This window comes from Microcaecilia unicolor, chromosome 9, assembly GCF_901765095.1.
Source record: "Microcaecilia unicolor chromosome 9, aMicUni1.1, whole genome shotgun sequence".
In the NCBI taxonomy this organism is placed as follows: domain Eukaryota; kingdom Metazoa; phylum Chordata; class Amphibia; order Gymnophiona; family Siphonopidae; genus Microcaecilia; species Microcaecilia unicolor.
In genome coordinates, this window is record NC_044039.1 from 34,317,728 (window position 1) to 34,343,033 (window position 25,306).

Here is a 25,306-nt window from a genome sequence, read left to right on the forward strand (position 1 = left end):
TGTTCCCTAAGTGAAGTAATCTGAGCTAAAGTGAAGTGAAGTTATATGGACTGTTTTTGAACCTGAACTTGACTGTGTTGAACCTGAATTGTGCTCTGGGCTGCTAGCCTAAACAACCTGGAGTGAAGGGTGTTTTGTTGATTTGAAGCAAGAAAATAAAAGCTCTTACTTATAAACATTGGGCTTTGAATGTGCCTCTGTGAAAGGAACCGGAGGGAGGAGGAAGTCCTGGGAGTTCACAGGGCCTGGAGCCAAGGCTCAGAGGAGCCAGATTGCTGTGGAGTGAAGGCAACAGTCGTGTGGAGGAAGAGGCAGCTAAGCAGGGTTGAGCCTGGCTGGATCCTGGATGGGTGACCCAGCTACACTGCCCATAGACATTCCCCTTTTGAACTGCACACTTTAGAATTTAGGTGCAGTTCATTACAGAATACGCTTACTAAGTTGTGTACGTAAATTCTAATTATTTCCAATTAGTGCTCATTATTGCTTGTTAAGTGCTATTATCAATGCTGATTAGCTTGTTAAGCCAATTAAGTTAAGTGCCTTGTTCTAGAATACATCTGAATTTTGGCATAGATCTCTAGGGGGGTTCTTTTACAAAACAACAGTAAGCCCAATGCAGGCTTCCTGCATGCTAAAATGTAACTACCGCCAGCCCAATGTGGTCACCGGCGGTAGTTCTGGCTGGACAGTGTGCCATTTCTGGTGCTCCAGGAATGTGCTAACCAGGAATCACCATGCGTTGCCGGGTAACTGCCGGGTTACCATGGGAGCCCTTACCACCACCTTAATGGGTGGCGAAAAGTGCTCCCTGCCAGAAGGCCATGCGGTAGGAGTTATCTTACCGCGTGGCCATTTTTTGGGGTGACATTTTACTGGCTGCAGCAAAAAGGGCCCTGACACAAAGGAAAAATGGCCCCCCGCTGCTACCACAGGGTCCTTTTTCTCACAGCTTAGTAAAAGGACCATTAGGTGCGCTATATAGAATCCATCAGTTAGCAGCTGGCTGGATGACCGGCTATGTTGCATGACATATCCAGTCAGTGCCGATATTCAGCATCTGGCCAGCTAAGTTTGGCAGTCAAATATGGCCACGTCAATAGGTAGAATATCTTTGGCTAGTTCCAACTTAACTGGCCAGATGAAACCAGCCAAAAATAAACTGGATATTCAATGCCGGTCATCGGAAATGGCCTAGCATTGAATATCCAGGCTCAGCACTGACCACAGGAAACAGCCCAGCTACCTCCCATGCTCTGAATATCGAGCCCAGAGTCTCAAACATGGATGGTACAACTATGAGAAAAGACATTTTTTTCAAAACCACAAGAACCCTGGAGTAATTATTTATAGAATATTCATATATAACTTTTTATTTATGCGACTCATGTGGAGGGGCATAATCGAACGGAGCACCCAAGTTTTCCTGCAGCCTTCCACGCAGGACGGCTCCGTGAAGGGGCAGGGAAACCCGTATTATCGAAACAAGATGGGCGTCCATCTTTTGTTTCGATAATACAGTCAGGGATGCCCAAATCTCAACATTTAGGTCGACCTTAGAGATGGTCGTCCCCGGTTTTCGGCGATAATGGAAACCGAGAACGCCCATCTCAAAAATGATCAAATCCAAGTCATTTGGTTGTGGGAGAAGCTAGCATTCGTAGTGCACTGGTTCCCCTGACATGCCAGGACACCAACCGGGCACCCTAGGGGGCACTGCTGTGGACTTCAGAAATTGCTCCCAGCATAGCTTCCTTACCTTCGGTGCTGAGCCCCCCAACCCCCCTTCAAAACCCACTCCCCACAACTGTACACCACTACCATAGCCCTAAGGGGTGAAGGGGGGCACCTACATGTGGGTACAGTGGGTTTGTGGTGGGTTTTGAAGGGCTCACATTTACCACGACAAGTGTAACAGGTAGGGGGATGGGCCTGGGTTTGCCTGCCTGAAGTGCACTGCAGTACCCACTAAAACTGCTCCAGGGACCTGCATACTGCTGTCAGGGAGCTGGGTATGACATTTGAGGCTGGCGTAGAGGCTGGCAAAAAATGTTTTTAAAGTTTTTTTTAGGGTGGGAGGGGGTTGGTGACCACTGGGGGAGTAAGGGGAGGTCATTCCTGATTCCCTCCGGTGGACATCTGGTCAGCTCGGGCACCTTTTTGAGGCTTGGTTGCAAGAAAATGGACCAAGTAAAGTCGGCCAAATGCTCGTCAGGGATGCCCTTCTTTTTTCCATTATCGGCCAAGAATGCCCATCTCTTAAGCACGCCATGGTCCTGCTTTCGCAATGCTTCTGACACGCCCCCGGGAACTTTGGTCGTCCCCGCGTCGGAAAGCAATTGAAGACGCCCATTTGGGCGACCTTGGGAGAAGGACGCCCATCTCCCGATTTGTGTCTCCTTTGAAAATGTGCCTGCAAGGGAGCAGTTTGACATCCTCCCATGCAACAAACAATATATACTGTTTGGTCAATATCCAAAAAGTTATTGGATCACTTACATTAACAGCTCCACATAACGAACATTTTTGTTGAGAAGTTCAATGTCTTTCATTTCTGCATCAGTAAGTTTAAAGTCAAAGATCTGGAGAAGACAAAAAAAAAAAAAAGAAAAAAGAAAATAACAAGTAAATAATATTAAGTATGTATAACAATTAATCAAACAGCTTCCTACATGTTAGATGAAAAACAGCATAAAAGCTTTAAAAATGGAATGCATTTGTATTTTGACTACATTATGCACTTGTGCCCTTAAACTACATACACAATTACAGTCCTAGCAGAAGGCAGGTAAATCATAATTAAGGCACACCCAAAAGTGGCCTGCGTTGGTGTAGGCGTGTGTTTTGGATGTGCGCTGGTCCATTTCCTGAGCACATCTACAAAAAAAGGGGATTTTTTAATGTGCCAGAAAATGGACGTACAGCAAAATGAAAACTAGTGCACGTCCACTTTCAACCTGAGACCTTAACGCCACCCACTGACTTAGCAGTAAGGTCTCACGCATTAACTGGGCAGTAAGCATGGAGCGCACGCCAACTGCTGATTACCGCTGGGTAAAGGATCCGCGGCAGAAAATAGAAAATAATTTCCACCGTGTGTTTTGGGCACATGTCAAAAATGGAATTAACCGCCCAGGGCATGTGGTAGCTAGGTGTAGTGCCCAATTTGACATGCATTGGACACATGTAGGTGCCTACGCACTTTAGCACCTCTTTGACGCCGCTTTTGAGTCCTAACCACTGCTCACTTGCCTGTACCTTTTTATCCCCTCCTCTTTAATTCCCCTTAACCCTTAGTTGTTCTGTCTTGTAGCACTATAGAAGTTGTTAAGTAGTAGAAGTAGCAAAAGGGCCCCTTTGTGATTTCAAGCATCTTGTTAAACATTTCAGTGGGTCACATGGATAGAACTGTCATAACACAAGACTATCTCTACTTCAGGAAGCAGGTGAAAGCTTGGCTCTTCAACCAGGCCTTTAATGGAAGAAGTAACTAACTTGTTAGTCCCACTCACATACACAAGGAGTGACACGGGCTGCACATACTGCAGCAGGACATGTTATCTACTCCTACCCTAGCTGAGATAATATTTAACCATCTCTCTGACCTCATGTGCAACTTTCTTTTAAAATCAGTCACCTTACTTTCTAACTCTTCTTACTCTTACCTATCTATATGTTACATCTTTGCTTTACCCTTCACAATCAATTATAATGTCTATTACGTATTGTGTTGACATTGTAAGTGGTATACCATGCCATACTTTATATTGTTTTGAATATTTTATTGCTGAATTATGTATTGCCCATTTCATGATTGATCTATTTTTACTGTACACTGCCTTGAGTGAAATTCCTTCAAAAAGGCAGTAAATAAATCATAATAATAATAATAATAACAGATCAACTGTGGATGATGAACCTGGAAGTTTTCTTTGATTCTGCCTGGATGAAGCTCTTGGGATGACGACCACCCCTCGCTGATATTGAACCGCAGGGCAATCTGAGCAGCTGTTTTCTGATACTTCTTCCCAATGGAATTCAAAAGAGAGTCTTCCAGCAGAGGTGGAGAAGATACATTTACCCTGCGATTAAAAATTTTATAGAATGCAGTCAGGAATATATGGGCCTGTTAGTTGTTTACAGTATGTATTCTTTAAGGGGCTCTTTAACTAAGGCGTGCCAAAAATGGCCTGTGCTGGTGTAGGTGCGTGTATTGGATGCACGCAGGCCCATTTTTCAGCGCACCTGCAAAAAGGCCTTTTTTTCTTGGCCAAAAATGGATGTGTAGCAAAATAAAAATTGGCCAGAGACCTTACCACACACCCATTGACTTAGCAGAAGGTCTCACACGTTAACCGGGTGGTAATCATCAGAGCATGTACACTGCGTACACTGCCGATTACCGCCCAGTTGGCGCCACGTGGTAGAAAATAAAAAATATTTTCTGCTGCACATATCGGATGCATGTAAAAATTAGAATTACTACCTGGGCACGCGGTAGCTGGGCGATAGTTCTAACTTGATGCGTGTTGCATGCACATAGGCGCCAGTAAATGAGCCCCTAAAAGCATTAATAAAAAACCTGTATCTCTGGGCTCCATAATCATTATACAAAAAAAAATCCACCCGTAACGTAGGTAGCCGCTTAACAAATATCCAATGATATTTAAGGGGGCAATTCTATAACAAGGCATTAACAGTTACATGTCTATTATATACAGAATATTTAGAATAATGTGATTTATGTGTGTATGTGTGGCCCATAAGCACATAAATGTCACAGTTGTGCCTAGTTCTAGTCTGTAAATACATGTTTATTTACATACCCCCCCCCCCCCCCCAAATGACGCTTTTACCACACTTTCTATATGCAACTGTTTTAACTTCTGAATGGATGCTATGGTTCATTGCTAGAACAGTCCACCAGAGAATCCATGTTGCACTGAAACAATATACATGCCCTGAATGTGGTAAAGGCTTTAGGCAGAAGGCAGACCTCACAATACACAAGAAAATCCACAACAGAGTGAAACCATTTACATGTTCTGAGTGTGGTAAAAACTTTGGTTGGAAAGAAAATCTTACACGGCATCAAAGAATCCACACAGGGATGAAACTATTTACATGCACTGAGGAGGTAAAAGCTTCAGTTGCACTGGGACAGGTAATTAGGGAATGTACACTCTTGCTATGAAGTATGGAAAAATAGCACTCTGGTATTTAGATATATGTAATGAGACCTCCTTTTTATCTATAGATCTAAATTCAAAGCCCAAAACTACTGATAAACAATAGACACAAGGCTCAGATGTTATAAAAAATAGAAAGCTTGGCATCAGGTAGAATAATGGAAAAGTGACATCCCAGGAAAGCAATGGGGCACCCTAGGGTGCACTGCAGTGGACTTTGTAAAATGCTCCCATGTACACATCTCACCATTGCTCCCTTACATTGTCTGCTAAGCCCCCCAAAACCCACTACCCCCAACTGTACACCACTACCATAGCCCTTATGGGTGAAGGGGGCACCTATATGTGGGTACAGGGGGTTTGTGGTGAGTTTTGGAGGGTTCACAGTTTCCTCCACAACTGTAAGAGGACTGATTCTACAGCAGTTTGAACTTTTTTATCCTCTATGAATGCTTTCCTGTCACTGAAACTTTTCTTATGGTCTATATTCTAATGGTTTGATTTTGTGTGTTTTGCATTTGGGCATTTTATTGTTCGGAAATGGACTGAAAAACAAAACATTCATATCACAAAACGTTTTTCAAAACAGTATTTTCAAAAGAAAAAGATAGACTTTTTTTTGTTGAAAATGACCTTCTTTCCTGTTCAAAATTTGGACGTTTTGTGTAAAACGTCCAAATTCAGATTTAGACGTCATATTGAAAATGCCCCTCCACAGTAACATAGTAGATGACGGCAGATAAAGACCTGTACAGTCCATCCAGTCTGCCCAACAAGATAAACTCATTGCATACGGTATGATGTGATACATCACATGTATACCTGAACTTGATTTGTCCTTGCCATTTTTAGGGCATGGACCGTAAAAGTCTGCCCAGTACTGGCCTTGTTCTAACATTTCTGAAGTTGTTGTCAAAGCCCCTGAAAAGCTCCACTCTTGCCTATACAAAACTATTCAGCCTCAATCAGGGCACAGGCCATAGAAATCTACCCAGCACTGGCTTTCCTATCTAATCTCCGCTTGGATTCATCCCTTCAAAACAGGATTCTTATCTGTTTGTCCCATGCATTTTTGAATTCTGTTACCGTTCCCATCTCTACCATCTCCCACGGGAGGGCATTCCAGGTATCTACCACCCTCTCGGTGAAAAGATACTTCCTGACATTATTCCTGAGTAGGCCCCCTTTCAACCTCAACTCATGTCCTCTAGTTCTACCACCATCCTGAGTCTGGAAAATGTTTGTTTTACTAAGCGGCGGAAAGCCCAATGCAGGCTTACCACTCGCTAATCTGGAACTACAGCCGGGCTACTGCAGCAGTCCGGTGGTAGTTCCCACCCCCAGAATGTGCCATTTCTGGCGCTACAAAAAAATGTTTATTTTTGTAACGCCAGTATTTACCCGGCAGTAATCATGCAGTGCCACGCGCTGCCCGGTTACCACCAGGTTAGCACAGGAGCCCTTCAAAGGGTGGTGGTAAGTGTTCCCCCCGAAATGGCCACACAGCAAGTGGTTCACTTACCGCACGGCCATTTCTTAGAAAATAAAATGACAGCCTTTTACCCACTGCAGTAATAGGGGGCCTCAGGCTTGTCAAAAACACACGCTGATGCCAGCACTGGCCCCCTTTTACCACAGCTTAGTAAAAGGGATCTTCAGTGTTATGCATGTGTCTTTCTAGAAAAATATTTCAATGGCTTGCTGAGGTTGACTGATATGATTTAAGGGTGACCAGCAAAAGAAATGTCATACACACACCCAAGCAACATGCAATCACTTACCATGATTCATCTCGACAAGTTCCCAGTGGACTGTACCCAACAATGACTATATCATGCTGTTTGCAAAATTCTAGAAGTTTGGGCTGAGTGAAATATGGATGACATTCAACCTACATAAATGGAAATATAAAATATACCACTGTTAATGTTTTGACAAAGGTTATTTAAACTAATGTTGTATATTCATTGATACAAAAGCCAACATGTTCTACCCTCATAATTTCTCTATAATTGTTTTATGCTTGTACTAATTTACATCTACTATTCATGCATTGGCCGGGAGTATTGTGTTCAGTTTTGGAGGCTGTATCTTGCTAAAGATGTAAATAGACTGGAAGCTGTGCAAAGAAAAGCTACAAAAATGGTATGGGGTTTGCGTTGCAAACCGTACGAGGAGAGACTTGCTGACCTGAACATGTATACCTTGGAAGAAAGGAGAAACAGGGGTAACATGATACAGATGTTCTGATGTAAAATCCTGTTTCCGCAAGGGCGGGACACAGGGAGGGACGGCCCGAAGGGAGACGATCTGCCGGTGCGCTTTCACACAGAGGTGAGGCGCTATCGAATCGATTTGAATGCAGGGGGCCTGGTGGCGGACGGAGGGGAGCTGTCGATGGGGCTGGGGGTGGGCGGGTGGAGACTGCGGACTGTGGCGCCGGCGGACTGAGTAGCAATTAGGGGGGAGGCGGCCTCAGTCTTTCGGCGGCCCTGGATTGAATAGATATGGATGGGCTGGAGTGTAAATTTTAAGGGGCTTCGATGTTAGCTTCAGAACCTTTAGTACAAGAACAGTGCTGGGCAGACTTCTACAGTCTGTGCCCTGATAATGGCAAGGATAAATCAGACTAAGGTATACATATAAAGTATCGCATACCATTTAAAATGAGTTTATCTTTGGGCAGACTGGAAGGACCGTACAGGTCTTTATCTGCCATTATTTACTATGTTAAGGACAATTTTCAAAAGTCTGGGGAACTAAAAATTGCCCACCCTCAGTGGGGAGCAATTTTATAAAGTATTTTCAGAATGAAGAGCATATTTTGCACATAGAAAATAGCTCTTATAAAATTGTGCAAATGTATGCACATAAATATGCTCACTGACAAGATGAAGGCTATTTATATGTATGTTGCATGTAATCATAAAGGGGCCCTTTTACTAAGTTGTGTAAGTGTCTACGCGTGCCCAATGCACGTGAAAATGGAGTTGCCACCCAGCTACCGCGTGGATTTTGCGGCAATTTCATTTTTGACGTGCATCCGAAAAATAATTTTTCTTTTCAGACACGCGCCAAGTGGCATTTGATGCGCATAGGTCAATACTGCCCAGTTACCATGTGAGACTTTACCGCTAGGTCAATGGCTGGCGGTAAGGTCTCAGACCCAAAATGGTTGCGCGGCTATTTTTATTTTGCCGCACGTCTATTTTGGCCAAAATTTTAAAAGGCATTTTTCACAGGTGTGTTGAAAAATGATTCTGTGTGTGCCCTAAACATGTATCTACACTACCGCAGGCTATTTTTCAGTGCGCCTTTGTAAAAGGGCCCTAAAATGCCCTGCAGTTGTAGCAGCATTTTTATGCGGTCTTGGAGTGCACGTTTCCCTATCTGGATTGGATTCCCTATCACGTGTTGGAAAGAAGCCAAAGAATCAGTGAGCAGAATCATCTGGCTGCTGGAGTTAGTAGGGTTTGTCATAAACAGTGGTGTGCTGGTAAACGTTAAACAACGGGCTCTCTCTCTCTCAAAAAAAAAAAACACCCGTAGATATGTACGTAACTGTAGTATATATTCTATTGGTACAAATGATATGCGCAGGCAGCAAATGGCCAATTGATTTTCGCCGCACTCTTGTATCTGTAGCCAATCTATGTTTCCCTGTTTACTAAGCCGTGGGGGAATACCAACACAGCCAGCGTGGCTTAATAAACAAGAGGGTATGTTTGCTATTCATCCCTTTCTGCTAATTCTATTCACAGTAAATTTATTGACATTAAATCTGACATATGATTTAGGAGTCTAAAGCGTGCACTAAAATTAAGCGTGCGCTAAATGCTAGACATGCCAATGTATTTCTATGGGCGTCTCTAGCGTTTAGTGTGTGCCTATTTTTAGCTCGTGCTAAAAACGCTAGCATGCCTTAGTAAAAGACCCCCTTACTGTCAGACTACTTCTCATCCTATATACCAACATATCCACTACTGGGAGACTGGAATAAGCTGAACTGTTGTAGATTCCTACACAGACACTACATGCCAGCAGAATTCTTCACTTCAGTTGCACATGCAGAACATGGACAGACCCTCAACTGATACAAAACAGGTGGCCACAAAATACATGCAGACAAAAACTGGAGACCCCCCCCCCCCCCCCCCCCCAGAAAGCCAATTTCTATATGCAGTGAAAATACTGGTAAAAGTAACAAATACATTTTCTTCCACACTCCGCTAAATACAAAATTAGAAAAGATACATATTTCTAAAAATGCAAACATTAATGAGCAATATATTTCCAAAAAAAAGCAAACAACCATGAGCAGTATATCCCCCTTTCCTTTCCCTCCCATCCATATGTTCCCCTCTTTTCTCCATCCCCTTCTATATGCTGCATTTCTCCTTTTTCTCTTACCTCCATATATGACATGTCTCCCTCTTCTCTCCCTCTCATCCACGTGCAGCTTGTCCCCCCTTCTTTCTCTCTCATCCACATACAGCTGTCCCCTTCTCTTCCTCTCATCCAGACATAGCTTGCCCCTTGTCTCTCCCTCTCATCCACAAACAGTTGATCCCTTCTCTCTCTCTCATCCACGTGCAGCTGGTCCCTCTTCTTTCCTTCTCATCCAATGCAGCTTGTTCCCTTCTCTCCCTCTCATCAACGCAGCATGTTCACAACCGAAGCCCAAATCCAAACCCCCTCCCACTACCCGCTCCTATCTTACACAGCCCTGGTGGTCCAGTGGTCAGCTGGGGCAGGAGCGATTCTCCTACGCTCCTGCCCATGCAGTCACCACTCTCTGTACTGAAAATGGCAGCCGTGAGTTTCCATGGCAATCTCGTGAGACTGCCACTGAAATGGCAGTCATTTCTGTATGGAGAGTGGAGATTACATGGGCAGAGCATACATAGGATGATCGCTCTTGCCCCAGCTGATCTGACACAACAGCCAGTTCGCAAAGCTAAATAAAAATTAACCGGCTCTCGCAAGTCAGTGCAAGCCGGCTCCAGCACACCACTGGTCATAAACTACCCCAAATCTCAGCTAAACCCATCACCACAATTAGAATTCACAGGAGCTCTGGTAGCCGTGACTCAGGTGAAAGCCCTTCTGCTACAACAAACGATCACCAATCTATTGTCTGTAGTAAAAGAAATTCAAAGCAGCAACAGCACGGAAAATGTTGAGGATATAGGGCCACAGAGACTCAAAAGTATATGTAATTTCCCTAGCATTTCTCAAGATGAGACAAGCTCAATGGACTTTGGATACACAGGCCACTCACAAGCTCTGAGACGTGATATCTATCATCAGTCCCCTCCAGGACACTCCAACCTTGTGGATAGTTCTATCCAATCTGGCAAAATACATTCCCTTCTAAATTTTTCCAAATCAAACAATACTTTTGACAAATGCATCCAAACTGTGCTAGGTAGCGCATGTAGATGAGATTCACACTCAGGGCTTATAGTCTTCCCAGAGAAACTTCATCAGAAAAAATTATTTGGAATTGAGAGTAGTCTGGGACATTCCAAAGGCTTTCAGAGATCGGTTGGCCAACAAAATTTTATTGATTCAAAAGGACAATCAAGTAGTGATGTATTACGTCAACAAAGCAGAGAGGAACAGGATTATACCTATTGATAATTGTCAGATTGTGGAACTGGGTCATCTTTCACTAATGACCCTCAGGGTTATGTATCTGGCAGACAAGGACAACTGATTAGCAGATGAAACTGGGTATGTACTATAACCATATGAGTGGTCCCTGGATGACGGGGTTGCCTTAGAAGATATTTCAGGAGTGGGGTACCCCCTCAAAACAGGAAGGTGACTTAGTTCTGCTCCAGGATAGGTATATGCAGCCAACTAGTCTCAGACACCTTTCTCCTAGAGTGGGGGGTGGGGGAAGGGAGGAGTGTATCCTTCAATACCCCTGATAGCAAGAACTCTGCTGAAATTCAGACAGAACCAAGAAACCATGATTCTCATAGTCCACTTCTAGACAATAAGTGTTCCTTCATCTTCAGAAGCTTCCCATACCAATACCCATAAAATGTAGGAATTCTCCAACACAGGTCATAAAAATTCAAGGAATTTGGTTGCATCCCAGCATTGAGTGCTTTGCTCTCACAGCTTGGATGCTGAGAGAATAACATTGTCATCCCTGAATTTGCCTGAAAGCATTTCAGAGGTAATTCTGGTTTCCAGGAAAGATTCCACTAGAAAGTCTTACAGTTTGTTGTCTCATGTGATAGAAAGGCCATAGACCCCTTTTCCTGTTCCACATAAAGACTGCTTGTATACCTGTAATAAAAAGGATTTTAGAAATTGCTTTTCAACTTTATCTGCCTTGACCAACAAGTGCACTCAGGGTCTGTATTTGTGATTAGAAGTAATGCTGTTTAAAAATGATTGTTTAACTTTGATTGTGTGAAACTAAGTTGGAATGTAGAAGATAAGACACAGCTCTAATTAATTTGGTATGTGAAGGGAGAGGTGGAGCCTGTTTCAAGTTCAGACTGGCCACCTGGACTGAGAAACACGTGACCATATTCCCACAGTATGGCTTGTTTACCTAAACAGAGAAATTCTTAAGCATTCTGTAATTTTCCTTAGTTCTGAACATGAGTTCTATGCCTATAAAAAAGGGAGTTTCTATCAGTGAAATTGGGAGCTCGTCTGTGAGTAATGTACATACTACTACTACTACTTATCATTTCTATAGCGCTACTAGACGTATGCAGCGCTGTACACTTGAACATGAAGAGACAGTCCCTGCTCAACAGAGCTTACAATCTAATTAGGACAGACAAACAGGACAAACAAGAGATAAGGGAATATTAGGTGAGGATGATAAAATAAGGGTTCTGAAGAAGGTTTAGGAGTTAAAAGCAGCATCAAAAAAGTGGGTTTTTAGCATAGATTTGAAGACGGCCAGAGATGGAGCTTGACGTACTGGCTCAGGAAGTCTATTCCAGGCATATGGTGCAGCAAGATAAAAGGAACAGAGTCTGGAGTTAGCGGTGGAGGAGAAGGGTGCAGATAAGAGAGATTTACCCAGTGAACGGAGTTCCCAGGGAGGAATGTAGGGATAGATGAGAGTGGAGAGGTACTGAGGAGCTGCAGAGTGAATGCACTTATAGGTCAATAAGAGGAGTTTGAACTGTATGCGGAAACGGATAGGAAGCCGTGAAGTGACTTGAGGAGAGGGCTAATATGAGCATAACGACACTGGCGGAATATTAGTTGTGCAGCAGAATTTTGAACAGATTGAAGAGGAGAGAGATGGCTAAGTGGGAGACCTGTGAGAAGCAAGTTGCAATAGTCTAAGCAAGAGGTGATAAGAGCGTGGATGAGGGGTTCTGGTAGTGTGCTCAGAAAGGGAAAGGGCGAATTTTGCTGATATTATAGAGAAAGAAACGACAGGTTTTAGCGTCTGTTGAATATGTGCAGAGAAGGAGAGGGAGGAGTCGAAGATGACCCCAAGGTTATGAGCTGATGAGACAGGAAGGATGAGAGGTGTTATTTACAGAAATAGAGAATGGGGGAGGAGGAGAGGTTGGTTTAGGGGGGAAAGATAAGAAGCTCAGTCTTGGTCATGTTTAGTTTCAGATGGCGCTGAGACATCCAGGCAGCAATGTCAGACATACTGCGCAGAGAACCATGTTTCCTGGTCAAAGAAACTCCTGGCTTTCGCTGTGAACAGGTCCCACCCCCACCGCTGATGATAAGAGCCTGGATAATGTAAGGACCAGTGACGATTATTTATTGCTTTTCCTGGTCTAGGAACTCCTAGCATTGCTTAAATGTAGGGGACCAGTGATGTAATGTAATGTGTATATATAGGAAGTAACAGGAAGTAACCTGTTCCGGGGCAAAAGGGAGCATGCAAACGAAGAGCCGACAGGCGCGCTGCACCCCCTCCAGCGGCATGCACCCGGGGCGGACAGCCCCCACCGCCCCCCCCCCCCCCCCCCTTGGTACGCCACTGACCTTTGGTGTAATTGCATGAGACTAAAAACATTAAAGGAAAGGATAATGGATGATACTAGGAAGTAGAAGTCATGATGGATTATTATGAAGCAGTCTATCAATTTGCATTGTATACAACCTATATGCCAGGATCTTTCCCACATTATTGTGTGCATAAGTGATTTGTCACATCCTAGAGTTCACAAATTATAATTTGGTATTCTGCTAACTCTCTAAATGCAATGAAGCTGTCAGCAAGTCCAGGAATACTCCAGTCAACCCTGTTTGCTAATGTTGGGCCTCCAGATGCTGTATTTGTGCCTTGTGCTGAGAAATAGGGGCCTCCCCCTCCTCTTCTTCTTATGATTAGCCTGCTTGATAAATAACCCCCTAGTAACAGTATCCTATTTAATCCCTTTAGGGGGCCCCCAAATTAAGGTTATGCTTCAAATAGATATGAATGACTTCCCTATATTTAGTGTAATTGCTTCATCCTTAAGCAAGCTATTGTTTAAAGACTCCTCCTCCCTTAAAATTTGGGATAGTCACCCAACAAAGGGCATGGTCCATAATAGCAGTAAAGCTAGAAAAGGACTCCTGATGTAGATTTGGTCAGGTAGTCCTACAGAATCTCTTTGGAGATTAGAATCCAAATCTGTCACCCCAGCCCATTTTTTTTTCTGTTCCAGGCTACCTTCTAAAAATAACTAAACAAAAATGGAAAGGCTAAAAAATATATATTGGTGTCTGCCTGTTCCTTTGGAGAATAATAGCAAAGGGATCCTTTAACTAAAGTGCACTGAAAAATGGCCTGCGCTGGTGTAGGCAAACAATAAAACCAACACTGGGCCTTCAAGACTGAGACAACAGGAGTAAAAACAAATTATAAAAATATTTACTAAAGCGAAGGCTAATACAGGAGTTTCTCAATCTACATCGCTGTCTATTTGACAGACGAGCTTGTTGCAAAGATTTCCTCTCCGTCTACTATTGGAGATATTGGAAACACATCTTTTATACTTATTACATCTAGACTCTGACCCTTGAGGAAGGCATTGTTTTACGCCGAAACACGGCCCGTGTCGGGTCACTTGTTAATAAAATACTCCTGTTGTCTCAGTCTTGAAGGCCCAGTGTTGCTTTTATTGTTTCTGCGCTGGTGTAGGCACAGGTCCATTTTTCAGCGCGCCTGCAAAAAAAAGGCGCTTTTTGGCCCGAAAATGGACGTGCAGGAAAATAAAAATTGGCATGCCTGCATTTCGAGCCTGAGACCTTATGGCCACCCATTAACTTAGTGGTAAGGTCTCACGCGTTAACCGGGTGGTAATCATCAGTGGCTCACTGCCGATTACTGCCTGGTTAGCGCCACGTGGTAGGAAAATAAAAAATATTTTCCGGCGCACGTATCAGATATCATTAAAATTAGAATTACCGCCTGGGGCACGAGGTAGCCAGGCGGTAGTTCTAATCTGACACACATTGTACGTGCGCAGGCACCCAAGCACCTTAGTAAAATGGCCCCAGAATTAGGTATTCGTGCATTTTTCCGGGTTTGACACAAGCATTTACACCAGCAGTATTTCCCTAAGTATCATGAATCAAAAGAGAAGCATTGTTCAATCAGTTACCCCCAGCTTTATTTTCTTCTTTAGTAAGTTTATGTACAAGACAGCAATGAGAAGTCAATCATATTTCAAAATTAACTCCATTACAGTGAAGGTTTTACCTGGTTGCTGACAGGTTTATACTTCAGACCTGGTTTGTTCAGAATCATTTCCAGCTGCCTACGATTGAAGTTGGACACTCCAATAGACTTGGTCAAGCCTGCATCTTTACATTCTCAAGAGCCTGTAGAAATGAAGCATTACCACAGAAGGTTTTTTTAATTTATTTATTTATTTATTTATTAGGATTTATTTACTGCCTTTTTGACATAATTCACTCAAGGCCGTGTACAGTAAGAAAAATCAAATATAAGCAATAGACAATTACAGCAGTAAAATTAGTCAAATAACAACACAAAGTAAGGCACAGTATACTACTTACATGTCAACACAATTTGTAATAAAACGTGTGGTGTCAGCAAAGCTGCAACATATAGATAGGTAAGAGAGTAAGGGGAGATAGAAAATAAGGTGACTAATTTAAAGAAAGTTGCACATGAAGTCAGAGAGGTGATTAAATATTTATTTATTTATTTGGTTGGTTGGTTATGGTTGTCGCTGATATACTGTTTCAAACAGAAAAGTCAAGAGCAGTTGGTTATGTCCGCTTTTCAGTTGTGTGTGAGACAATTTAGACGTGCAGTGTTAGAGAATAGCACATAGGCACATTGGAGCCGACTCTGTGGGTGCTGTGGGTGCTTGAGCACCCCCAATATTGAGAAAATTCTTTGTATGTGTCCAGGGAGGGGTTATTTTCATTGGGCTTAGCACCCCCAATAATTTTGAAAAGTTGGCTCCTATGCATAGGCATACCTGCGCATAAGCCCTAATTAATGGCAATTAATATCAATAACTGATTGTTAATGGTTCATTAACTAATTTGTTTGCATGCTGATCTGGGATCTGCACCCGAATTTGGGTGACCTTTATAGAATTTGGGGGTTAGAGAATCTATTCTTAAGGCTTTTTACGTTTTGCAGTTACCACACACTAATTATCCAAGTTACCACACAGAAATTACAAAGCATCTGTGCTAACTGCTGAGGACAGCTCCAGAGTCTGCCCATTCACTTAATACAGAGAGAAAACACATTTCTGAGGTAATTGTATAAAGAAGGTGCCAACAAGAGGCAACAAAAACCTGCTTAGATGATCAGAATACCTGCATTTAATGCATATTTGTGCACATACAGTGGTGGAAATAAGTATTTGATCCCTTGCTAATTTGTAAGTTTGCCCACTGACAAGACATGAGCAGCCCATAATTGAAGGGTAGGTTATTGGTAACAGTGAGAGATAGCACATCACAAATTAAATCCGGAAAATCACATTGTGGAAAGTATATGAATTTATTTGCATTCTGCAGAGGGAAATAAGTATTTAATCCCTCTGGCAAACAAGACCTAATACTTGGTGGCAAAACCCTTGTTGGCAAGCACAGCGGTCAGACGTCTTCTGTAGTTGATGATGAGGTTTGCACACATGTCAGGAGGAATTTGGTCCACTCCTCTTTGCAGATCATCTCTAAATCATTAAGAGTTCTGGGCTGTCGCTTGGCAACTCGCAGCTTCAGCTCCCTCCATAAGTTTTCAATGGGATTAAGGTCTGGTGACTGGCTAGGCCACTCCATGACCCTAATGTGCTTCTTCCTGAGCCACTCCTTTGTTGCCTTGGCTGTATGTTTTGGGTCATTGTCGTGCTGGAAGACCCAGCCACGACCCATTTTTAAGGCCCTGGCGGAGGGAAGGAGGTTGTCACTCAGAATTGTACGGTACATGGCCCCATCCATTCTCCCATTGATGCGGTGAAGTAGTCCTGTGCCCTTAGCAGAGAAACACCCCCAAAACATAACATTTCCACCTCCATGCTTGACAGTGGGGACGGGTGTTCTTTGGGTCATAGGCAGCATTTCTCTTCCTCCAAACACGGCGAGTTGAGTTCATGCCAAAGAGCTCAATTTTTGTCTCATCTGACCACAGCACCTTCTCCCAATCACTCTCGGCATCATCCAGGGTGTTCACTGGCAAACTTCAGACGGGCCGTCACATGTGCCTTCCGGAGCAGGGGGACCTTGCGGGCACTGCAGGATTGCAATCCGTTATGTCGTAATGTGTTATCAATGGTTTTCGTGGTGACAGTGGTCCCAGCTGCCTTGAGATCATTGACAAGTTCCCCCCTTGTAGTTGTACGCTGATTTCTAACCTTCCTCATGATCAAGGATACCCCACGAGGTGAGATTTTGCGTGGAGCCCCAGATCTTTGTCGATTGACAGTCATTTTGGTACTTCTTCCATTTTCTTACTATGGCACCAACAGTTGTCTCCTTCTCGCCCAGCGTCTTACTGATGGTTTTGTAGCCCATTCCAGCCTTGTGCAGGTGTATGATCTTGTCCCTGACATCCTTAGACAGCTCCTTGCTCTTGGCCATTTTGTAGAGGTTAGAGTCTGACTGATTCACTGAGTCTGTGGACAGGTGTCTTTCATACAGGGTGACCATTGCCGACAGCTGTCTGTCATGCAGGTAACGAGTTGATTTGGAGCATCTACCTGGTCTGTAGGGGCCAGATCTCTTACTGGTTGGTGGGGGATCAAATACTTATTTCCCTCTGCAGAATGCAAATAAATTCATATACTTTCCACAATGTGATTTTCCGGATTTAATTTGTGATGTGCTATCTCTCACTGGTACCAATAACCTACCCTTCAATTATGGGCTGCTCATGTCTTTGTCAGTGGGCAAACCTTACAAAATCAGCAAGGGATCAAATACTTATTTCCACCACTGTATGTGCCAATATTTGAGCTATGCACTATTCACTGATATATCACCTAAATGTGATAGTATGTAAGCTAAAGGTGGGTCTACACCTATTTATAGGAAGCTATAAATAGGGCCACGAACCTTTATGTAAGGAAAATAAATAAAAGCAAGAGAAAAAGGAAACCGATATGGTTCTCCAAGCAAGTGGCTCAGAAAATAAAGGCTAAAGAGTTGGCGTTCCAGAAATACAAAAAAAACTCAAGAAAAGGAACACGAGGAGGAATACCGGATGAAAATGAAAGAAGCCAAGAGAGAGATACGTCTGGTGAAAGCGCAGCGGAAGAACAAATGGCTAGAAATGTAAGAAGGGGTGACAAAAATTTCTTCAGGTATATTAGTGAAAGAAGAATGACTAAAAAGGGAATTGTGAGACTAAAAGATACTGCGAACCGCTATGTGGATAACGATGAAGAAAAAGCAAATTTGCTAAATAGATACTTTTGTTCTGTTTTCACAGAAGAAAATCCTGGAGAAGGACCACGATGGAGTGCAAAAAGTACAAATGAGATTGAAGTGGATAGAGCACCGTTCACGGAAGAGAGTGTGTATGAACAACTTGAAAATCTAAAGGTGGACAAAGCCATGGGACCGGACGGGATCCACCCCAGGGTATTGAGGGAGCTCAGAGAGGTTTTGGCGGGTCCCTCTTAAAGATTTGTTTAATATATCCTTGCAGACGGGAGAGGTTCCGAGGGATTGGAGAACGGCGGAGGTGGTCCCTCTTCACAAAAAGTGGTGATAGGGAAGAAGCTGGAAACTACAGGCCGGTAAGCCTCACTTTGGTTATGGAAAAGTAATGGAAGCAATGCTGAAGGAAAGGATAGTGAATTTCCTGAAGCCAATAAGTTGCAAGATCCGAGACAACATGGTTTTACCAAAGGGAAATCGTGCCAAACGAATCTCATTGAATTCTTTGATTGGGTGACAGGAGAATTGAATCACGGACGAGCTATGGACGTAATCTACTTAGATTTCAGCAAAGCTTTTGACACGGTTCCCCACAGGAGGCTCTAAATAAACTGGATGGGCTGAAGATAGGACCCGAAGTGGTGAACTGGATTAGGAACTGGTTGACGGACAGAAGCCAGAGGGTGGTGGTGAATGGAATTCGCTCGGAGGAAGGAAAGGTGAGTAGTGGTGTGCCTCAAGGATCGGTGCTGGGACCGATTCTGTTTAATATATTTGTGAGTGACATTGCCGAATTGTTAGAAGGTAAAGTTTGCCTATTTGCGGATGATACTAAGATCTGTAATAGAGTGGACACCCAGGAGGGAGTGGAAAACATGAAAAAGGATCTGAGGAAGCTAGAAAAATGGTCTAAGGTTTGGCAATTAAAATTCAACACGAAGAAATGGAAAGTGATGCACTTAGGGAATAGAAATCCTCGGGAGACGTATGTGTTAGGTGGGGAGAGTCTGATAGGAACGGACGGGAGAGGGATCTTGGGGTGATAGTATCTGAGGATCTGAAGGCGACGAAACAGTGTGACAAGGCGGTGGCTGTAGCTAGAAGGTTGTTAGGCTGTATAGAGAGAGGTGTGACAAGCAGAAGAAAGGGGGTATTGATGCCCCTGTATAAGTCGTTGGTGAGGCCCCACCTGGAGTATTGTGTTCAGTTTGGAGGCCGTACCTTGCGAAGGATGTAAAAAGAATTGAAGCGGTGCAAAAGAAAAGCTACGAGAATGGTAAGGGATTTGCGTTACAAGACGTATGAGGAGAGACTTGATGACCTGAACATGTATACTCTGGAAGAAAGGAGAAACAGGGGTGATATGATACAGACGTTCAAATATTGAAAGTATTAATCCACAAACGAACCTTTTCCGGACATGCGAAGGAGGTAGAATGAGAGGACATGAAATGAGATTGAAGGGGGCAGACTCAAGAAAAATGTCAGGAAGTATTTTTTCACGGAGAGAGTAGTGGATGCTTGGAATGCCCTCCCACGGGAGGTGGTGGAAATGAAAACTGTAACAGAATTCAAGCACGCGTGGGATAAACATAAAGGAATCCTGTTCAGAAGGAATAGATCCTAAGGAGCTTAGCCGAGATTGGGTGGCACAGCCGGTGGCGGGAGGCGGGGATAGTGATGGGCAGACTTATATGGTCAGTGCCAGAGCTGGTGGTGGGGAGGCGGGGCTGGTGGTTGGGAGGCGGGAATAGTGCTGGGCAGACTTACACGGTCTGTGCCATGAAAAGCACAGGTACAAATCAAGGTAAGGTATACACAAAAAGTAGCACATATGAGTTTATCTTGTTGGGCAGACTGGATGGACCATGCAGGTCTTTTTCTGCCATCATCTACTATGTATGTTACTATCCTGCTTATAATCGAACGAGAATAACGCCCAAGTTCCGACCTAAATCGGGAGATGGGCGTTCTTCTCACAAAAACAAATAAAGCGGGCATAATCGAAAGCCGAACTTTGGACGCTTTCAACTGCACTCCGTCGCGGATGCGGACAAAGTTGACGAGGGGAGTGTCGGAGGCGTGGTGAAGGCGGAACTGGGGCGTGGTTATCACCCGAACAGAGATGGGCGCCCTTCGCCGATAATGGATGCGTTTGTAGCTAGAATTTAGGGCACTTTTCCTGGACCCTGTTTTTTGACGAATAAGGCCCCAAAAAGTGCCCTAAATGACCAGATGACCCCCAGAGGGAGTCGGGGATGACCTCCCCTGACTCCCCCAGTGGTCACTAACCCCCTCCCACCACAACAAATGATGTTTCACAACTTTTTACTTTCACCCTCAAATGTCATACCCTCCTCCCAAGCAGCAGTATGCAGGTCCCTGGAACAGTTGTTAGGGGTGCAGTGGACGTCAGGCAGGTGGACCCAGGCCCATCCCCCCCCTACCTGTTACAATTGTGCTGCTTAATGCTACTAGTCGTCCAACCCCCCCCAAACCCCCTGTACCCACATGTAGGTGCCCCCCTTCACCGCTTAGGGCTATAGTACTGGTGTAGACTTGTGGGCAGTGGGTTTTGAGGGGGATTTGGGGGGCTCAACACCCAAGGGAAGGGTGCTATGCACCTGGGAGCTCTTTTACCTTTTTTTTTGTTTTTGTAAAAGTGCCTCCTAGGGGTGCCCGGTTGGTGTCCTGCATGTGAGGGGGACCAGTGCACTATGAATCCTGGCCCCTCCCACGAACAAATGCCTTGCATTTATTCGTTTTTGAGCTGGGCGATTTCATTTTCCATTATCGGTGAAAAGCAAAACGCCCAGCTCACACCTTGGCGAATAAAGCATGGGCGTCTATTTTTTTTAAAAAATACGGTTCACTCCGCCCCTTCACGGACCCGTTCTCGGAGATTAACGCCCATGGAGATAGGCTCTCTCTGGTCGATTATGCCCCTCTATGTATGTTACCTAGAATAACCTTCTGGTGAAGGTGATAGAGACAAAAACAGTTAATAAATTTAAAACTGCATGGGATAAAACATGGAGAATCCCTAAATTGAAAGAGGAAAGTGTCAGAATAAAACTTAAATGAATTCATGACTGTTAATGTGTTATGATGAATATCGCAAATATATACTTATGGAACCACAATTGTAACGCCTGTGTATGAAACTGGTTCCTGTTCGTCAGCTTGTGCAGGGCCGCGGTTCATGGTCACTTGCATTGTTCATTCTGTTTTGATGGTGGCCTCAGCGGTGCTCGTTGCTGATGCGTGGAGGTGGCGGTGTGTCCCGGCGCCCACCTCTTCATCGGCTCACCCGATTGTCATGTATCAGGGGTCTTCATAGCTGATTTTTGTCTAGTTTTTCTGACTTTTGGCTCAGTCAATGGGTGCTTATCTTTTTGTATGTGTCAGACTGAGGGGTTGAGGTGTCCGACACGCGTGTTTCGCCCGTGGATGGGCTGTCTCGGGACGGTCCCCCCTGGGCCGTCTTCAGCGCCAGCTTTGCTATAGACTTTGCAAAGGGGTTGTCCCATAAGGTTTGTGGCGGGGCTGGCGCTGGGGACGGCTTGGGGGGGATTGTCCTTGAGACGGCTCGTCCTGTGGGCGGGACATGCGTGTCAGATGCTTTGACCCAGTCTGATATATGCAAGGGGATGAGAGCTTGTTGATTGAGCTAGGAGTTGGAGACATTGGATGGGGATCAGCTATGAAGATGTTTTGATGTGTGGTGGTTGGGTGGGCCGATGGAGAGGTGGGTGCTGGACACGTTTGCTGTTTCCGTGCATTGGCGGTGAGCGCCGCTGAGGTCACCATTGAAATGGATGGGCAGTGTGGGTGACTGTGGACTGTGGTTTTGCATGGGCTGATGAATTGGGAACCGGTTTCATACACTGGCGTTATAATGTGTTATGATGAGCAGGAGTAGTACTTACATAGCAATTCCAGTAGTGGAGAAGTAAGGCCAGTGCTGAGCAGACTTCTAGGGTCTCAAGAAAAATGTCAGGAAGTATTTTTTCATGGAGAGAGTGGTGGATGCTTGGAATGCTCTCCCACGGGAGGTAATGGAGAGGAAAACGGTAACGGAATTCAAACATGCATGGATAACATAAAGGAATCCTGTTCCGAGGGAATGGATCCTCAGAAGCTTAGCTGAGATCAGGTGGCAGAGCCGGTGGTGGGAGGCGGGGCTGGTGGTTGGGAGGCAAGGATATTGCTGGGCAGACGTATACGGTCTGTCCCAGAGCCGGTGGTTGGGAGGCAGGGATAGTGCTGGGCAGACTTATACGGTCTGTGCCCTGAAAATGACAGATACAAATCAAGGTAAGGTATACACAAAAAGTAGCACATATGAGCTTATCTTGTTGGGCAGACTGGATGGACCATGCAGGTCTTTTTCTGCCGTCATCTACTATGTTACACGTGGAACTAAGCAGAACATGGGTAGGGCACACATGTATGCACTTATATTATGGAAGGAAAATGAGAAGTGGACCGATGACTCAAGAGACTAGGACAACAGACAGTTTATTGTAGGCTCGACACAGATCTGTGTTTCAGCCACAGGCCTGCTCAGGAGTCTTTGTTGTCCGCATGAATAAGTAAAACTCCGGAAGGGAGTTTGGTGATGCACTGATGGTGTTACAATAAGCTTTTCTAAGCAAGATATACCTTTTTAAGCTGTCTTTGCTAATTTTTTACAAAAGGTCTTTTTCAAGACCATCAGTGCATCACCAAACTCAGCACATACAGTTAACCGGCTCTACCACCCAATCTCCCCCTCCCCCTGTCCTCAGTCCATCAAACCTGCTTTCTTTAGTGCCTGATCCTTCCCTCTGTCATGCCATCCTTCATCACAACTTCCTGTACAAGTGAGGGTGGGACATGGCAGAGGGACCATAATGGGGAAGGGGAGAGAGAGGATACAGGGAGTTGCTAGTCCATAAATGTGAAGGGGGAAAGAGGTGCTGGATCATAGGGGTAGAGGGAATGGGGGAAGGAACAGGGAGTTGGTGGACCATAAGAAGTAAGGTGGGAGAGGAGACAGGGAATTGCTGGAAAATAGGGGTGGTAGGAAAAGGAAAAGAGAAATGCTGGACCATGTGTCATCACTGGAAATGCTGAACAGTTTTTAGAACAGTACATGAATTCATGAAATGCAGTTTAATTCATAGATTTGCATCAGAAAGGTACAAATACAATTAGGAATTCAGGACAAGATGCTTTCTCTTACCTCCCAAGTCGCACATAAATCTGTTTTATGGTAAATATATTTTCCGTTTTCATCCATGGGATAAAATCTATCACCAGGCTGAAAAAAGTAGCGACATTCAAAATCATCAGTCATAGGAACTACCTCTGCGGGTGCCAGTGGGTGCTGACCACCCCTAATATCAAGCAAACTCCTTCATTGTGTCAGGAAGGAATCATTTGTATTGTGTTTGTAACCCCCAATCATTTTGGAATATTGGCAGCTATTGTAACCAACAATCAAACATGTGACCTTGGCTTTCAGTCAATTTAATGTACCGATTGTGTCTACCTTACAAGTCCCCCTATATTATTAGATTTATTAGATTCTTATATACCGCCTTCTTGTAGTACAATCAAAATGGTTTACATATTGTATTCATGCACTCTCTCTCTGTCCTTAACGGATCAAAATCTAAGGGTCCTGTTTAGAAAGGTGTGCTAACGTTTTTAGCGCACGCTAAAAATTAGCACATGCCAGAGTCGGTGGTGGGAGGCAGGACTGGTGGTTGGGAGGTGGGGATAGTGCTGGGCAGACTTTTACGGTCTGTGCCAGAGCTGGTGGTGGGAGGCGGGGCTGGTGGATGGGAGGCGGGGATAGTGCTGGGCAGACTTATGCGGTCTGTGCCAGAGCTGGTGGTGGGAGGCGGGACTGGTGGTTGGGAGGCAGACTTATACAGCCTGTACCCTGAAGAAGACAGGTACAAATCAAGGTAGGGTATACACAAAAAGTAGCACATATGAGTTTATCTTGTTGTGCAGACTAGATGGACCTTGCAGGTCTTTTTCTGTCGTCATCTACTATGTTACCCATGTAGACGACAATAGGAATATTATGGGCATCTACACAGTTAGTGTACACTAAGCTGAATCAGGGGCGTAGCCAGACCTCGCCAGGAGGGGGGCCAGAGCCCGAGGTGGGGGGGCACTGTTTAGCCGCGCCCCCGAGCCGCCACCGCCGCCACCACCACATCAGACCCCCCCCCCTGCCGGCCTGCCCATGATCCCCTTCAACCCCCCTCCCGCCACCAACTCTCCCCCGCCGTCACCGCCCCCGCCCCGTCGCCGCAAATGACACCTTTTTTGAAGAGAGACTTCCGTCTGCGCTTGAGTAGCGCCTTTCTTCAATGAAGTTCTGGCGATCAGCTGTTTCGATGCCAGCGACGCTGCCGGCGTCGAAACAGCTGATTGCCGGAACTTCGTTGAAGAAAGGCACTACTCGAGCAAAAAAGGTGTCATTTGCGGCGACGGGGCGGGCGGCGATGGCGGGGGAGAGTTGGTGGCAGGAGGGGGGTTGAAGGGGATCGTGGGGCAGGGGGCCAGAGCCAAATCTACGGGGGCCCGGGCCCCCTCAGGCCCCACGTAGCTACGCCACTGAGCTGAACTCCCTACACCAGACTACCTCACTTACGCAGACATGCGTAACGCATTATGCACCACCACTTTATTTCCCATGCTGGAAATGAACTTTCTATATTTGACTATCTAACCTACCCTATAATTTACTCTATCATCTATGAACTTTAATGCAATACCACCTTGTAATCTGCTCTATCATTTACAAATTTCAATGCTATACCACTTTGTATTTCTCAGATCTGGAAATGGCGATCGCCACTATAACATAATGTAATTTACTCTATCATCTATGAACTTTAATGCAATACCACTTTGCAATCTATTCTATCATTTACGAACTTTAATGCTATACCACTTTGTATTTATCAGATCCGGAAATGGCATTTGTCACTACGGAATAATGCAAGCCACAATGAGCCTGCAAATAGGTGGGAAAATGTGGGATACAAATGTAACAAATAATAATAATAAACAGGGCCCTAAGGGACCCCTTTACTATGCAGCTCTAAAAAGTGGCTTGTGCGTTCCCTAGCATGGGTCTTTCCCACATGCCATCCATTGTTAGTGCTGCCAGGAAATGCTCAATTTTTCTATTTTGGCAATAATGACCACGTGCTAATTTTCCCATTAGCACATGGCCATTAGTGCAT

The 25,306-nt window shown here is 44.6% G+C and overlaps 1 protein-coding gene across 1 annotated transcript in view; it reads right to left on the reverse strand.

Moving 5' to 3' along the window:
• The window catches only part of AKR1D1 (aldo-keto reductase family 1 member D1), a 116,219-nt gene that overhangs the window by 6,384 nt on the left and 84,529 nt on the right, over window positions 1–25,306 (reverse strand). The window contains exons 4-8 of the mRNA XM_030214996.1: window positions 23,271–23,358; window positions 14,887–14,999; window positions 6,971–7,080; window positions 3,920–4,082; window positions 2,500–2,582 (exon numbers count right to left, since the gene is read on the reverse strand). Of these exons, the coding sequence (XP_030070856.1) occupies window positions 2,500–2,582; window positions 3,920–4,082; window positions 6,971–7,080; window positions 14,887–14,999; window positions 23,271–23,358 (557 nt within the window). The remainder of the gene's footprint in view (window positions 1–2,499; window positions 2,583–3,919; window positions 4,083–6,970; window positions 7,081–14,886; window positions 15,000–23,270; window positions 23,359–25,306) is intronic.